This window comes from Vanessa cardui, chromosome 7, assembly GCF_905220365.1.
Source record: "Vanessa cardui chromosome 7, ilVanCard2.1, whole genome shotgun sequence".
NCBI classification, from domain to species: domain Eukaryota; kingdom Metazoa; phylum Arthropoda; class Insecta; order Lepidoptera; family Nymphalidae; genus Vanessa; species Vanessa cardui.
Window position 1 is genome coordinate 13304641 of NC_061129.1, and position 17547 is coordinate 13322187.

The following is a 17547-nucleotide window of genomic DNA, read 5'->3' on the forward strand; positions in this document are numbered from 1 at the left end:
GGTAAAAAACAGTATTTATTTATTGGCTCAAGCCTAGGCGACGTTATAGGATACACTAGATCATCGAGGCAGCCAATAAAGATAAGAATCACTCGTTTAACAAAGTCTAATTGAGCTTCTAACCGTCAAATATTTCCTATACTTTTGCAAATGGAACTACAAGTATCGTAGTGAAAATACCACTGCGATAAGCGATGCTACTTTTTTAATTTTCTACGTATACACGCTCATTCTCACGTTGTTTGTATTGCAGATAGCTTTGCAAATATTCTGTTCGCTGTTCTAAATAACATTCAAAATTTAATCGAAAATGATAATTTATTCTAATTTCAAATAAAATTTTCAAATTAATCATTTCATTTTACGGCATTTGATTGAACGTACCTACAACTATCAACTGAATATGACTATACTAAGACTCTACAAAAAAATAATAATTTCACGAATAACTTTCGATATATTCATTGTATGGTTTTGTTTCCAAAAATTCTGCAAAACACGGACATTACTTTTAAATTTTGATATTAACTTCTCGAATTTATTTATTTAGAACCTTATGTTTTTTTGTTTTATAAACTGTAATCAAAATAGTTTGTATATAATCTAAGTTAACTTATAAGATTTATTAGTAAAAAAACAGATTATCACAGTAAACAGGTAAGATAACATTCAAGAGCAATGTGATACCGAGCATGTGTACACACTTAATCTAAAAATTACAATAGAAAAAGAAAAAATAAGTGTAATATAAACAGTAACAAAATAAAATTTTAAAAAATACCTAAAAAACGTCTGTTATTGGGAGCAATTGGCAGTGTTGAGTTTTATATATAATTAAAATGCAAGTCATCAGTCCTTTTCAACGAAGACCACGTCAGTAAATAGGACGTTTGAATGTGTGGATTTATTATGACAGTAATATACAAGACTTTCTTAATCAAACGATTGATATGAAATCAACTCGCGTAACGAACATCTGCTTACTGTCAAAAAGTCATTGACCTATAAATACAATATTTATTTATGAGCCTAATTCATAACGAGTTGAACATATCATACTAATATTACTAGGAAGTAAGATTTGTTTATCTTACTGCGTTTATGTTACGAGTTACAAGTAAGGCACACTATTGAACTGATTGATGAACTCTATGATTTCTTTTCCTGATCATCGATTAACATTTCACGAAATAGGGAAGTCTTACAATAGAAACAATTATTAATAAAATGTTATAAATTTGTTCTATAATTAGTTGTTGCATACCGTTTAAGTCTACGGACTAAGTACCAAATAATTACGAGATAAAATAACCAATGAGATTATCGAAACTACTAGTCGCCAGCGGCTTTACTTTTTTGGGTGATGGTTGTCATGTGTTAAACAAAAAAGTACTTTATGTCCTTTCTTGGATTTCTTGTTTGCTTCATACCAAATTTAATGAAATTCGGTTCAGCGGCTTGGTAGTGCAAGAGCGACAGACAGACAGATAGACAGAGTTACTTTCACAATTATAATATTATGTAGATATAAGCCGAGTTATCAACAAGACATAGTTTGCAAAATTAGTGAATTAGTGGACTGATATCGGTTAGGGATGAATATATATATAGCAAGTGATGTACAAGCGAATTGAGGCATGAACAAGCAAAAGCAATGTAGGGCCCAATGGCTTCAACGGTCGCATCGGCTACATAATCAAATTATGAATTTGAAGTACCACTTTCTGGTTTAAATAGGTAAGTATCTTGCAATGGTCCGAATGAGTTGAGTGAAATAATACAAAAGTAAAACGTTAATTTAATTCGTGCGACGACGACGTCGGTACGGGAAGGCAGTTTTTCATAAATTTTTAAACGATATTTCATTCGACTCTCATGTATCAAAATTGGCAATTGTAACGTTTTCAATATTGCACTCCGGTTATGACACGAATAACATAGTTTACCTCAATAAAACATTCAAAAGGAATCACCGATGCGTTCACAAAAAAAACCTTTCATGTAAAACGAGCCGTAACGTTGGCACTTTAATTTTTTTCCCTCTGTTTTAAAACGATTTTTTTATTCCTAGTCATTCAACTAGCTTATGTTCTTCATTCAATTAAGTAGCAACGAGGTTTGATACACCGCAGCGTGTATCGGTGGGTTATTTATTGTGTAATGTTTACTTAACTAGGGCCGCGTGTGTATCGCGTGTGCACGTGTTGATATTACAATAACAACGCGATCAAAGACCTTGTCTGATGTGCTGTCTAAACTTCTGATTAAATTGCTGTTCGCTGGAGACCGGTCTATTATATGCGGCTCGTAACTTGAATTTAGTTAGGCGCTTTAGGTGTGATTAATTGATATATAATCAGCCAAACTTTAAAGTATTTAAACAGTGTTAAATATATAACGACAAAAATTAATGATAGCAACATTCTTTATCGAAATTCGCAGACGAGATGATCCCTTATTTTAAACTTAATGCTGGCTGCAAATAAAAGAGGGCGAGTTTTAAAAGAATGCACTCAAATGGACCCCATTACCGGCCCCGTCTTAGGTTTCTCGGTAAGCGTCACTATATAAATACGGGAGTTCGATCAAATATGGGTTGAAATCTCTCGAAACTCGCCAAGCTAAATATTTAGCGAAACGTTGAAATATCGAAAACATCTATTTCACATTACGTTCTAGTGATATTGAATTTTTATATAACGGTGACGTCACAACGTATACATTGCTATTATATTTAACGACCACTACTAATACTGAGCAATGTTTAAAATGAGAAACAAATGAATCACCAACACACTAGCCAAAATCCTATTGAATTAATTTGTATATTATCAAGTATTATTCGAATCTGATTCAAGATACGAAGGCTGATCACTTCCGTTTGATTTACAAGTCGCAAAGGAACGCTGCATGATGATTTACCTACTCGCCCAATCAGACCAATACCAATGGTTTTCGTTTAAAAAAATCTCATATCGCCATAGAAATATTCGTGTACCGTAGCAAATAATCACGCAATGTGTGCAGTCAGGTAATAAAGGCACATATCGTTCTCAGGGGGAACAATAAAAGGGATGCGGAGTATTGCCCCTTGCATTTCGGCTCCCTCGAGAGCACAGTTTGCACAAAACAACCATATTTACATTTATTACGGACAAAGATATACTTTTTTTTTTGCGGATTTTTTTATTTATCGCATCGATCAGAAATAAGTAACGCATCCAAGTTTAGTGTTCCGAAAGACGCATAAAGAGAAATTCAGGCTCGTGAAATATTAAAATTGTAGGTTTTTATTACGAACATTTTTTAACAAAAGACGAAACTTTTAATTTCAAGCCGAAAACATTTTAGGTAAAAAATATTATGTTGCGTTTATGTGTTTTTTTTTCTCGTGTATAGTTTTCGGAATATTTTGTTTGTGTATTAATTTTACATACATCCGCAAATTAGTTTTATTACTGAAATAGATAAAATAATTAAAATTACTTAATAGTAATTTACATAGCTTTTGGATATAAACTGTAAGGCCTATACCCACTGTCAAATTCCTCTCTAAGGTCAATCCACCAAGATAATAATAAAAATGACGTCATAACTTAGTTCATCCATATTTAAATTATGGGTTCAATATTGAGCGAGCTTCTATACAAACTTTTGGGTCTGATTTTGTATGAAAGCTATTTTGGTGCTTTTTTATAATGTGTCTGAAAACACTAAAAAATATTGTGTTTATCTGACATATACACATATAGCATATGTATATGCATTTGATCACGTAGCCAAAAAGTATTAACACGTTTGCATGCTACCAGGCGCGCAGAAGGGTCGAAGAGTTGCAACTTAGGGAGCCATACTTCGACAGATGCGTGCTCCCTTGAGCTCGTAGAGCTACACGGTAGAGCGATCAAATAGAAGTGACGCATAAACTCTATCAACTAGAAAATATAAATAGTTATTTTTAGCCGATTTGAAAACAAGGAGTAGATACACACATTTAACATTATTTTTTTGTTACTATAAAATGTATATGTTTAATTTTTAATAAAATACAACAATTTAAATCAGAACACATGTTGTTGTATTACTATCACTAATCTATAGTAGTAGTAGCTTTGGGAACATATAATAAACATCGTGTTCAAAATAATAAAATATATAGAATGAGAAAATATATGAATAATAAAATGCATCTCTCTGTGCTTTGCATACTCTACACTTGTCTTGGAATCGTAAGCTTCATTTAAACGCCGATCCGCTTGACGTTAGTTACGACTATTGTGGCAAGGGGACGATTTCAGGGAAAGTGTGGAGGGCCCTTAATGAAGGGATGAGGACGTTTTTATGGACAATTTGAGAGCCGCCAATCGATAGCTCACGTCCGTTTAAATGTTCAAAGAAAAGTATTCTGTACATTGAGAAGTATATTATTTAAAATTAGAAACGTAATATTTCATATTAAATAATTCTTACTAATGTATTAAAATTCGTGTATATAGACATATGATAGTTGCAGGGATATATCTGCGGGTCAATTATTCTACCTTAAAAAAGGAAAATATTTTTCTTATAATGTAAATTGCACTGTAGTGAACTACGCATACCGCTTACGTACTAAACTAAAACTAGCTATGATCTTTTGCACAAATTGGCTGAGATGTGAAAGGAAATCTCTTATTCAATTAAACCAATTTTACATCCACGTCGAAATGTCTAGAAAATGTAGTCGAATAAAACAATCGAAGAATAAAATTATTATTAATATAGCAATGAAACAGGCGGTTCGGTAAACAGTAATTACTGTTTTTATTTCATTTAAAAAGCTGCAAAGCGAGCTTCATTTGTCCTATAAAAGTTAACAACTGCGAGTAATCCGAGAGCAGTAAACAGTAGTGGGAGGTGGGGGGTTGTTTGTGAATTTAAGTGTGTTCTTTGGAAGACAATATTACTGGAAGACAATGCGCTGCAGGATTCCAGTGACGCGTGGAGGGCGTATTCACGTAGTGCTCATTTGTGACGCTGGTTTTGTGCTTGATTAAAATAAAAAAAAAATATATGCTGTTTAAACAGAGCACGACCTTTTGTCCTTTGTGATGTCACAATTTTATTTTTAATTATGTACAACTTATGCCACCAATGCTTTTCAACTTTTATTTTACAATGGCTCTAAGTTAAAAAATATGCATCATTATTTCAGCTTAACGATTAGGAAACTCTGTTTTAATTTAAAAACAAAACCTTTTTAATTTCCACGTATTATATGTTGTATTAAGATCGTTGACTTAATAATATAGCGTATTTGACTTTTATGTACAGATGAGTTTTTACGTTCATTGAATTATAATTATCTAAATAAATCTAATCAAAGAAACTTCTTAAAATTACGAACTTTTCATTTAATTTTATAAATTAATAATCTATTTTTAGTGCCTGTTTTATGTGGCTTAGACAGCACGAATAACAATATTAAAAATAAATTATTTATCAATACGATTTTGATAAGAAATACGAAATATTCATTTTTTAATATAATTTACGAAATTCTTATCAATGATAAGAATTTCGTAAATTATATTTGAATTTAAAAAGATGTAAATTTAACATTTTTTTATTTTCAAGATTTATTTTATTTTATATTTAGAAGAGAAATATTTTTATTAAAGGTATAAATAACAGTCTAAAATTTATTTAATTGACTGTGATAATAATCACGCTAGACTTACGTTTATTTAATATTCTGAAAGAGAAATTTGAGTAATTATTTTCCGTTATATTTTACATTCAGGTAAACATTTTAATAAAACAAATATATACTGACTTTTAAATAAATCAGCAAATACTTTTATTTATAAATTGTTTTTTTTTATTACGTAATATGATTTGCTAACAGATCAATAGCTCAGTGGATATAATATGCGAATCACAACCAAAAATCGGTTTAAAATAAGTCGAGCACACATTTTTTCGCGTGGTTTTTTATTTTGAATATTTTCAATAATTACGGCCAGAGCATGTAGGTATGTATATACGTATATATATTAGTTTTTAGATAAAAATAAAAAACTGAACAATAATGTCATTCCTCGTCCTTTTATCGAAATCAACGGACTTGATACCAAGCAAGGATTTGTATATACACGGATAAGTAAATCACCGTTCTAAGTGTCAGACATTATCTCATAATAAATAACCACTATCAACCCTTATTAAACACCTCTTGTTATCTATAAAACAAATTGTTCTTCGTGCTGTGTTAGAGTTTGACAAATGTCGGTAACATATGCCGTCACACTGATACTGGGATTAATTTAACTTACTTTTTATAGTTACTTAGATATAACACTTTACGTCTTTATATTTGTAAAAAAGTTCCTATTGAAATTCAATAGTGATGTCTATTTAATTGAAATTATGCAATTGCAAAACCATTCATACGGTTTACATTATTCTTATTAATCTGTGTTAAGATTGACAGATAACGCACATTCTAAAATTTAATATAGACGCACTTGAAGCTTGTGTCAATCTTCTTTTTATAATGTAGAAGCACAATATTGCGCAATTTTAAGGGAGCTCCCCTTTTCAACTTCCATCAATCGGCAAGAAAATGATTTTTTTGGAACAATGCAAATAAAACAAACATGTTTCATTAGAAATGAAATTCTAAATATGAATTGTTTTTTTTTTTTAATTAAAATTACCGAGGTAACTGCGACAAGCAGATCGAAGAAGTTTTTACTATGTAATTTTTTTTTATAAAATAAATTGACAGAAAGAGAAACGAAATATACAGATGTTTTCGTCCTTACATTAATGACTGAACTTCGACCACTTCGTAAGTTTCGAAATAAATCGAATTTAATCGTGAATCTTTTTCATTAATAACAGATATATATTTATATATCTAACCGACAACCGATGATCACAACTGCCCATACAAATTTTCATAATTTCTTACAACAATTGGTTGAACAATGTGCAACCAATCTCGAGAAGTGAGATTTTTATCCCCTGTGCCTGTAATTATAATGCCTTACTTACCGGAACACAAAAGTACTAGGTATTACTGCTTGACGCTACCGTCATGTCAATGATAGGAAAGTACCTTTGCAGGCGGACTTGAACAAAGCCCTAACATTAACAAAAATATATATATTATTTTTACGCTATTGCCAACAACAATATAAAAATTTCACATCGATCGAATGAATGGTGCCTGAACGTATAGCACACGATCAAAACCGAGCATTTAATTTAATATATCAGATTAAAAGCCGTGTTTGTGTGTTGGTGGCGGTCTTAGATGAAGATTGACAGGCCCTTCGCACAAAGCGATACGACGTAACACGTGTTTACAGAACAGGAGAGCTTAATGAGGGAGAAAGGGAAAAACTGGAATAAATTAATATACCTACACTAATAATATAAGTCCTTTCTTTATAAATACTTATATGTAGTCGTACTGGGAGTACCTTTTCATCATTAATAATTTCTAGTTATAAATCAATAAGTAATCAAGTAAATAAGTAAGTTTAAAAATTCTTCTAGATTATTATCCCAAACTTCCCTTGTAACATAATTGAACAATATTGTAATAAAATATTTAAATGTTAAGCCTGTCAATCATGAAAAAATCTAAATTAAATTCTTGTAGTGTTTGTCTGCGTATACATATGTTGCGGACAATATCATGTCACGAAACCCATCACAGTTTCATTACAAATTACGCTAATTTGACTTGAACATTATTGGTCTATTTCATATTTCAGGGAAATTATTTTAGATGCCATATTGGATTTTGTAAATCAGTATATATACTGTGATGGTCAGTGCTTACAGCATTGTTATCTGCATCTTCGTTGTCAATTAATTATGTCTATAAATCAGTAGTAAGTTAACTAAAACATTTCCATTTAAATAGTACCAACGACATCGTAAGAAAATAATATACAGTCGTAACAACCTACAAAAAGGTTTTTTTTCAGTAATAGACTATTTGAATTGGTCGATAAGTTTGACTCAATCTTGGAAAATACATGTACCTGGATTTAGCACAAGAATCAATCTCCGAAAAGTCTCGTCTACTTGAGGAGAAATTTGAAGCCCCAAGGTTTTCCAATGTGAGTTCGTGCCACATACACGTGTCAAAATTCCGCACGATCTGCAGATTTCCTCGCGACATTTTCCTTGACCTTCAAGATTGTGATATAGTTAATGGTTAACGTAGGGATACATTTATTTTAGCGATATTTCTTTCGTGACCAGGTTAATATTTGAATGTACATTTAGCTCAAAACGGAATGGTTTACTGACATCCACATATTCTTCATATTGTTTACATTAAAACAACGAACACATTTCCCGTCCAACAACTCATACAACAATACAACTAAAGATCCTTTGAATACATATTAAAATGTAGCCTTTAGTGTCACAAATTGCAAACCCAACGCCTTTCAGAGATAACATCTTATATGGAACCCTAAAGGCAAGAGATGGATTCTTTAGAGCATGGCGAGTGAACAGGAGGGGGAGGGGGTAAATGGGCTTTGAGAGTGCCGAAACAAACACACGGAGTTAAGAATGCTTTTCAGTAGTTGTTTGTATGCTACGTCCATTGTTTTCGGCTAATTCTAGGACTTGTTTTCATATCACTTATTTTGGCAGCACACATTGAAATTTCAAACTAGTAGTGCTAGTTGAAAGCAACGACCGTTGATGGTTTTTATACAAAACGAAACGGTTTTATAAGTTTATTGCAATTAAATAAATTAATAATGATTGGAATAATTTAATAGCTTCATAATAATGAAACATATTTAGTATTGGTAGGTTCACTAAAAATAATAGTTAATTATACGATTGGTAATGAGATTCGATATTTAAATAATACGTAAAATATTAATGAATACGAATAATTAACTTAAAAACGAATACATTTCACATTTAAAATATTTATCATTGAATATTATTAGCTGTATAAAGATGTAATACAAAATAAAAAGGTGGCCTTACAGTACTAAGGACAAAATATTACATTGTTCCTTATAAAGTGTTTATTCAAGAAACACAAAGTCTGGGATCAGTTCACCTTTTCTCTCGTAATCCGCTTGGTAAAATATTATAATAAATTCAAACAAGAGACAACGGGAAACCGCCTTGAACTTAGGTACGCATCGAGGTCCACAACTCGTGTTAGCAAGTCAGGAAGGAAAACCCCAAAAGTTTGTCCGAAAAAAGCCGGAAAAACTCGAAAATTTAAGCCCGACGTTCGGTTTCCGCCGGTCGAGGGTCCGGCGTAAATATTATTCCGAGCTTCCTTCCATTCCCTTTGTTTCACAGTTTATTATTCGCGGCCCACCTCCGAGGTGCGTGACCGAAGACAGCGCGGAATTAATAAAAGAAATCGTCCACCGAAAAGGCTATAGTCGTTTCGTTGGAACTGAAAAAAAAGTTAAACAATAATAAACCTAAACAAGATTCACGAAACTTTTCGCCATTTGATATAAAGAAACAAAGGAAGCTTTTAATTTACGTATTCCACTTTAGACTGCTCCGAAATGGCAAAGTCCTTTTGTAATTGTCAAATTTTAGCAAATACAAAAAGTTTTTGTGTTCCATCGGAATTAAATCTCGTTCAATAATGAGTTGGTTTAATATCAAGAGGAAACTTTCTGATAGATTTCAAGTTGAAAAAATTAGATCCGTTACGGTCCCACAGCTGGGTCTATTAACAGCAATATATATGGAGTTTCCCACGCTACTAAAATGGGAATTGGTTGATCTATATACATGTAGTCAATTATTGATTACGTCACACTGTTTCGCTGAACATAAATTTAGCACAGGGACCGTTTTTGGATTTGAAACCGCGACCTTTGTTTAAAATTGACGAGTTCTATCCACTGAGAAATTTCGACTTTTGATAGGTTTTGGGCAGTCGTAAATACGTAATTTTATTAGATGGATTGCGTCAGAGTTCTTTATGAAAAGCGTCCCCTTCAGTCGATGCGTACAACGTAGTAGATACTGTAATTTGCTTCCACTGATTGTCGGGGTCCAGGGGCAGATGTCACGATATTGACGATTCTACTTTATGGGGTAGCACTGGCAGGCGTTCTGAGAAATCGTAAAACGAAAATCGTCCGCGGCATAAATATTCAATATCTTACAAAGGGAAAACTTTAAATTTCGAAGTGTTTTTTTTTCTTAATTAAAATAAATCGCTACAGATATGTTTTCCATGTTATAGCTTTATGTGGCTATAGATTATTTTGATTGACATCATTAATATTGCTGTGTTCTCTAAAAATAGTATAGTTGAAAACTTACCATGGATATATTAAATCTGTCGGTGAATGTGTGTTGAGTCTCTGCATTAGTCCTCTGTAACAAGAAATCACAGATTATAAATACCAGCCATGTATATTATAATTTATATACAATTCTAAGGATTCATTTACTAGCAATACATCTTTAGCGAATTCTAAATTAAATATAGGTCAAATTTTATTACGATCTATTCAATAAAATCGTGTGGTGGGAAAAAGACAGATATATTTACGTTTGTTTTTATAATATTAGTTTTTTCTTATATATAGCATTTGTGTAGAAATAAACAGAAAATAAAACAAAAGGATTTCCGAGACTTATGTGTTTGTACATAGATTGATTTATGTCCTTTTCATCATTTTCCTTAAAGAATTTTACCCGGTCGGAGTGTTTGTGGATTGTTATTTACTCGTATCATAGATCGTATTTCTTTAAAGCGGGTAAATTTGTAAGCATTGAGTTCAGTTCGTTCTGAATAGCTTGAAACTGTAACACCTGGGCTTTGTAACAGACATTGGACTTATTTATTGATACCATCGACTTGCAGATAAAGAATTCAAGAAACATACTGATACAAACAAAAATACGAGGAAATGTTGTCTGCATTTTAGGTGCTATTTCGTCCAGCAACAATAATTTATTTAAGCTTGTATTTAATAATGTTACATTGTGTCCGAAGGATAGTGACAAAAGTTATTGAATTCTTCTTTCGTAAAATTTTCAGTAACAGTTCGAGGTTTGGAAATACACTAAAGAATATAATAATAATAGTAACAGCCTGTAAATTTCTCACTGCTGGTCAGGAGGCCTCCTCTTCCTTTGCGAAGAATGTTAGGAGCATATTTTACCATGCTGCTCTATTGCGGATTGATGGATTTACATGTGCCGGAATTTAAACACATTAGAAGAAATTAGACATATGGAGGCCAGTGGAGTTTGCTTGATTTTGAATGCGTAATAATTGAGTTCTAACCACTGGACCATCTCGGGTCTTAATACACTTCGTGCCTAAAATTGCCGTCCCATTGTAAGAGTGAGGGAATAGAGTGCATCTATGTTTGAGCACACACTTGTGAACTATATATCCTGTCCTATGTATTCCGTCCGGAAGGAATCACACGACGTCATCGCTTCACGTCCATCCATAACATAGACAAATAAAATCAATTTAAGATATTTAAAACAAGATACAGAATACTTAATTAGTGTTAAACTGTTATTGTACTCTCGCAACAGTTGTCAAAGGAATGGCTCAAGTTAGAAAGAACAGTGTGCAGTTGATATTTGCCAGCTAGTAGGAATTTCCACTATAATATTTACTGTTCCATCGTCCGACGCCCGTCGTAAGGCAACCTTTAATATTGTATCTACTTCGTTTAGCGAAGTCTTAACAATTTCATGTTTTTGTATCTTTATTTTATTGTTTGTTATTTATACTAATTTTGACTAAATTATGTCAACAAGCAACAACAACAATAGTCTGTAAATTTCCCACTGCTGGGTGATCTCTTTTCCGTACAAGGGGAAGGTTCGGAATATATTCCACCAAGCCAAGCAGAATTTCTTTGAAATTAGACACATGTAGGTTTCCTCACGATGTTTTCCTTCGCCGCTGATACGAAACGAATTATAAACACAAATTAAGCACAGGATTATTTAGTGGTGCCTGCCTGGGTTTGAACCCGTGATCATCGGTTGAGATCCACGCGTTCCGACCACTGGGCCATCTCGGCTCAAAAATTGTAATTATATCATGGGTTATCTTATTTGAATATATATATATATATATATATATATATTCATATTTACTGTTAGTATGTACAAATTAACTGTCTCAATCTAATATATCATTATGTTCTGTTACACCTTTATCGCACTCAACTTAAAACTAACTACTCTCGATATTACGATAGAAATGTTTTATAAGATAAATGTGGCAAGGACTTAAGTACTACTCCGTATGGTAAAGTGTTGAGACATCTAACAGTACTAGAAGTGTATTTCTTTAGTAGTTTTATTTTTCTCCTAATTCAATTGGATGCGGGTTACGAGACAACAATAGATTCCCTCGGGATCGTCCTTAACTATATTGTTTGGGATCGCGAACAGTAATTTAAGCTCGGAGAGCTATGCTTTGTCGCTATCAAAATGGTTGAAGTATAAATTGTATGGGTTCATCATTTAGCCATGTAACAACTGTTGTATTATAATTGGTGATCAAATAAAAATGAAGTTATATAAAAAATCAGCTAAGATGACTCGGTGGGTAGAACGCGTGCATCTTAACCGATGACTGCAAAGTCAAACCCCGACAAGCCAGATTTTTCATGTGATTTGTCTTTATAATTCATCTCGTGCTTGTCGTTGAAGATAAACATCGTGAGGACATGGGCTTAAGTCTAAGTACAAATTTATATATGATACCGCATTTAAGCAGCGTGGTGGAGTAGCCTCCAAACTCTCTCATGTACAGATTGTTAAAGTTCTAGGTTTTTTTAATATTATTGATATATTTTATTATATGTTACTTTGAATATTTTTATGCTTGAATACAAATTATTCCATTGAAAATAATATATGTTTGTGACGTTACTAACCTAACACATGTGAACAGTAAATTAATTTATACTTGTAGAGAGTACCGAGATTGTCAAGTTGGTATAAATTTTAGATTCGAACAGAGGATTTATTAAGTTCCCAGGAAAGCAGCTCAAATTTATTCACTCATTTTTTATCGTATAAAAATATGATAATAAATTCCAAGTCACATATATCAAAATATCACACACTCAAAGATGCATGTATTGTTTTGTGAGTGTTAAAATTTAAAATGCACTTTTCACACCAAACCATTATTTACAACAGACTCACAACGGCTAGTACAACACGTTTTCTATTCTATAGATGAATTGTTTAAACTCTTTTGCATTTACGAGATATAAATAACAAGTTTGAATGAAAACTTCAACTTATATAATAAACAAAAAAACAATCAAAATATTCTTTACTCATAGTGTAGAAAAAATTTAATGATATCGGCAAGAAATTTAGTAGTTAATTTTTGCTATCATTTTAATTACCGAGGAAGTTAGTAAAGTACAATTAAAATGATATACATACCGCCTGGAAATAAATAAATAAGTCCACGCTATTTATCTTTAACAAATCTTTTATTGAATATGAATAATACAAGATTTATTATGATGATGTGTTTAAATTTGAATATTTTTTCATCGTTAATCGTTTGTTTTATTTAACATTGAGCGTACAAATTATAGATATATTGTTACATGAAATGCCAGATATCAGCGCCATGAATTAATTCAGTATGTGATAATATATTGGTATATATTCCATGTCACATAAAAAGCATGATTTGCTCAGCAGCAATATAAGTTAAAATAAAATAAATATATTAAATATTATTCAAGGCTGCGTATATTTAACAAACGTAATAATTAACTTTTTGTTTTCTTTTATTAAATAAACTTCACGTGACAATAAATTCTCAAAACATAAATCGTACACATGACTTTTGTTATAAATACATAATGTTATATGTCCGAGCACGAGGCGACCATAACTTACGTTGAGTTCGTGTCCGCACCTTTACGTTCAGTTTTCGTGTGGACATGGTAGGCTTTTAATACGATATGACGCTTTGCTCTCGGACAAAGGTCGACCCTTAAAATCTTTCATAGAAATGTTCATCCGCAACGGAAGCCTTAGTATAAATTCTGTAATTGCTTTATAGAAGTTATATTTTTATTATTATGGAAATCAATAAGTAAATAAGATACATGTATATAAGATGCTATGGTTTTGTGCTTTTAATTACACTTGGAACTGAAGTATATCAATATCTAGTATTGCTGTTTGAAGGTAGAATATCTGATGAGTGTACCTACCTAAATACAAAGTCCTACCATCGATTAGTCAAGATACATAAATTATAGTAGAATTACGTTTTCAGGGTAATTTCTTCAAATGTTTTTCTTTGCTGTATTCTACAAGATGAATTATAAAAACAAATTTAACACATGAAAACTCAAACTGACTTATATTTTTACAAGCCATTTTTGGCTAAGTGGAATATGAGTATATTTTTAGTAATTTTGATTAAATAGTATTTTCCTTTGAGTCTCGTAAAATTACGAACAGGTTTAATATTGTTGGATAGAGATATTTTAGCAAGTATTTTTAAGTATAATCTAGTAAGGAATTACACTATACTAAAAACCGAAAACATTTTCCAATAAACCAGAAAAAAAAACTAAAGAGCGCTAAGTGTCTTGTCAGTTCTATCTTTTTAACCTGTGTTAGCTTTTAATTTTAACAAGTTCATAAGGGCTTATGTTAATACGATATCATTTTGATTTTGATTCCAAAAACAGTATAAAAATATTTGTTGCAACAGCAATAAAAACTAAACTGGCTTGCCTTAGGAAATAATATAGTCTCTTTGTCCGTTATACTTAGCATTTTGAGTTGTAGATAACATTAATGTTAGATCTGCATAGAGCTTGCACTACAAAGACCGTCGGACAGTTAAGAGATGTACTTTTCAGTACATTGTGTTTGAAGCAGCCTTAGAATATCAAGTCTAATTAGACGACTTGCTTTGAAATACTTTGTTTAATGATTTAGTATACTCCTAGTAACGAGCTCTTTAAGTGCCTTTGCTGTATAAAGTTATATAATTTTTATTTTTTGTATATGTTACATTAACATATGTGTGAGTGTGTGTAATAAGTATCTCCTAAACGGTTGGTAAGATTTAGATAAAGCTTTTCGTACCAATTATAGGTGGCGTTGCGTTTGGGAAGTACATACAGTTTATTATTGACAGTATTTGACAATAATCGATATATTTTGGAACATGTACATTGCATATTAACGTTTCCTAACCTTTAAATTTATTACGAAAGTTTAATAACATAAATAGATTATTTTTTCCCACAGATAAACTATACTAATACATTGGCGACATAATCATTTAAAATTATATACTGTAATAAAAAGAGTTTGGATTTAATTCAAAGTAAATTTTCCTTTAAGCAAATTTAAATAAAAGTTTAAAAATATTTTTAAGATTTGATACAGATTGTATGTACAGACATATAAACAAAATGGAGCATACTCGTAGATCTGAAGTTTACAAATATATTTATAAATGAGTGCTGTTCTTCCTTCACATATGATTTATATATACAGAGCTGTCAGTCGAAACAAATACACGGCTACACCTTCCGAGGCGGGCGCGAGTGAAAAATGATCTACCCGATGTAAAGGATCGAACACACCTGTGAGAATTCACTGCACAACACACGAGCGAAAACTCCTATATGCAATGTATTTATGTTTATGAATTGTAGCAATAATTTTAAGAAATTAAGCTAGGACGACTATATTCTAAGAAGTAACTTATATGTTAAGTTACAGCTACACTAGAGTTTTCAAAAGTCTGTCAAATTACAGTTGACAGTTATCAATTATAAGCGGGAAAGACCCAGTGGTTAGATTGCGTACATCTTTACCGATGATTGCGGGTTCAAACCCAGACAAGCACCATTGAATTTTCATGTGCTTAATTCATCTGGAGTTCGGCGTTACACCTGTATGTGTCTAATTTCAACGAAATTTTGCCTCATGTGAATCCCACCAACCCGCACCTGGAGCAGCATGATGGAGTATGCTCCTAACTTTCTTCTCAAAAGGGGAGGAGGCCTAAGCCCAGTAGAGGGAAATTTACAGGCTACATTTACACGAAGAAATACCACAGTGGCGTGCATTTGGAGAGGCCTATCTTTAGAGTCCAGCAGTGCACAAACACTGATGATACTGCGATATATTTTATTAGACAATTACTTGGAAGTAACAATAGCTTTTAAAATACAGTTGTAATCTTTATCGCTTCGCACGATTCTGTATGTGTGATCAATCTCTACGAACCACAGATATAGATACGGTTATACAGATTCTTACAATAATCACACGCGCAATTAATTATGAATGTTTTGAAAGCTTTCTGTGTTTCTTTAATCATTTAAATAAGAAACGTACAAAACAAATATAAGCTATGTCGCTATGCATGCATATTTATACATATATATCTATTTAAGAATCTATTCACTTAAGGCGAGCACACATGCATGCACTAGCTATTAAATTGTCCGAGTATACTACAATAGTTTACATTTTCGGAGCATTATAGTGATATTCCAAGATTCGCAAGTTTCTAAGACAAAGGCAAAGCTAAGCCGGGAACTGGTGAGCCATAATCTATTAAGCAATAATAGGAGTAGTCGAAGCAAGGTGTGCTCGGGTATTCTAACTCGAAGACTAATTGGCGACGAACAAAGGAACACAGACAAAAGCCCAATGCGACCCGTCTAATGGAGCTGAAGACATCTTTACGCTACGTTTTATAGATAACGCTGAGGCATTTCCCTTAGCTACACCCAAAGGATAATAACTTAAGATAAAATCTGAAATAGATATCGTTTTATTTCACTTAAACTATTATACTTAGACGAATCGGAGTTACTCTCGGAAGAGAATAATGTACTCGGTGATTCGAAGACGTCTTTAAATTGTATGTATCTTTTTGATAAATGATCCGTGTCGAATAAGGAAATACTTAATTGGTTCAGCATCGATTACTCGTGTTTATTTTTGCTCACGATTTTTAACGACGATAATAATTATTAATACTTCTTTCCTGTTTAAATATAGTGTATTTTGATGCCTAACATATACACAAAATGTTCTTCGGTTTTCACTAGTGGGATATTAAACAACAAAAACAGCCTGTAAATTTCCCACTGCTGGGTTAAGACCTCCTCTTTCTATGAGGATAATGGCGGAATACACATGTGGCAGAATTTCTATGAAATTTGACACATGCAGGTGTGTTTCTTTACACAAATTAAGCACAATGGTTTGAACCCGCAATCATCGGTTAATATGCAAGCGTTCTAACCACTGGGCCATCTCGGCTGGGATATTACATCTTACGGGAATCATAAGTATCGGTTGAGAAACTCGTTCGTGCGTTTCGCGGACGACGTTGGTGGCTAATGGCAATATCGGAGTTGCTATAAATACAAGTTATTAATGCAGCAGACTTAGGAATATCGTGTTTGCCAAGAACATTGGATAACGATGGCTCGTCATCTAAGCATGCTTTTATCGTAAATCAATTTGATTTTACAATTG

The 17547-nt window shown here is 32.3% G+C and overlaps 1 protein-coding gene across 1 annotated transcript in view; it reads right to left on the reverse strand.

The window, feature by feature from the left end:
- LOC124530892 (insulin-like growth factor-binding protein complex acid labile subunit) overlaps positions 1–17547 on the reverse strand; it is a 240818-nt gene that overhangs the window by 87089 nt on the left and 136182 nt on the right. Inside the window, exon 4 of the mRNA XM_047105253.1 lies at positions 10330–10383. Within this exon, the coding sequence (XP_046961209.1) occupies positions 10330–10332 (3 nt within the window). The 5' untranslated portion in view covers positions 10333–10383. The remainder of the gene's footprint in view (positions 1–10329; positions 10384–17547) is intronic.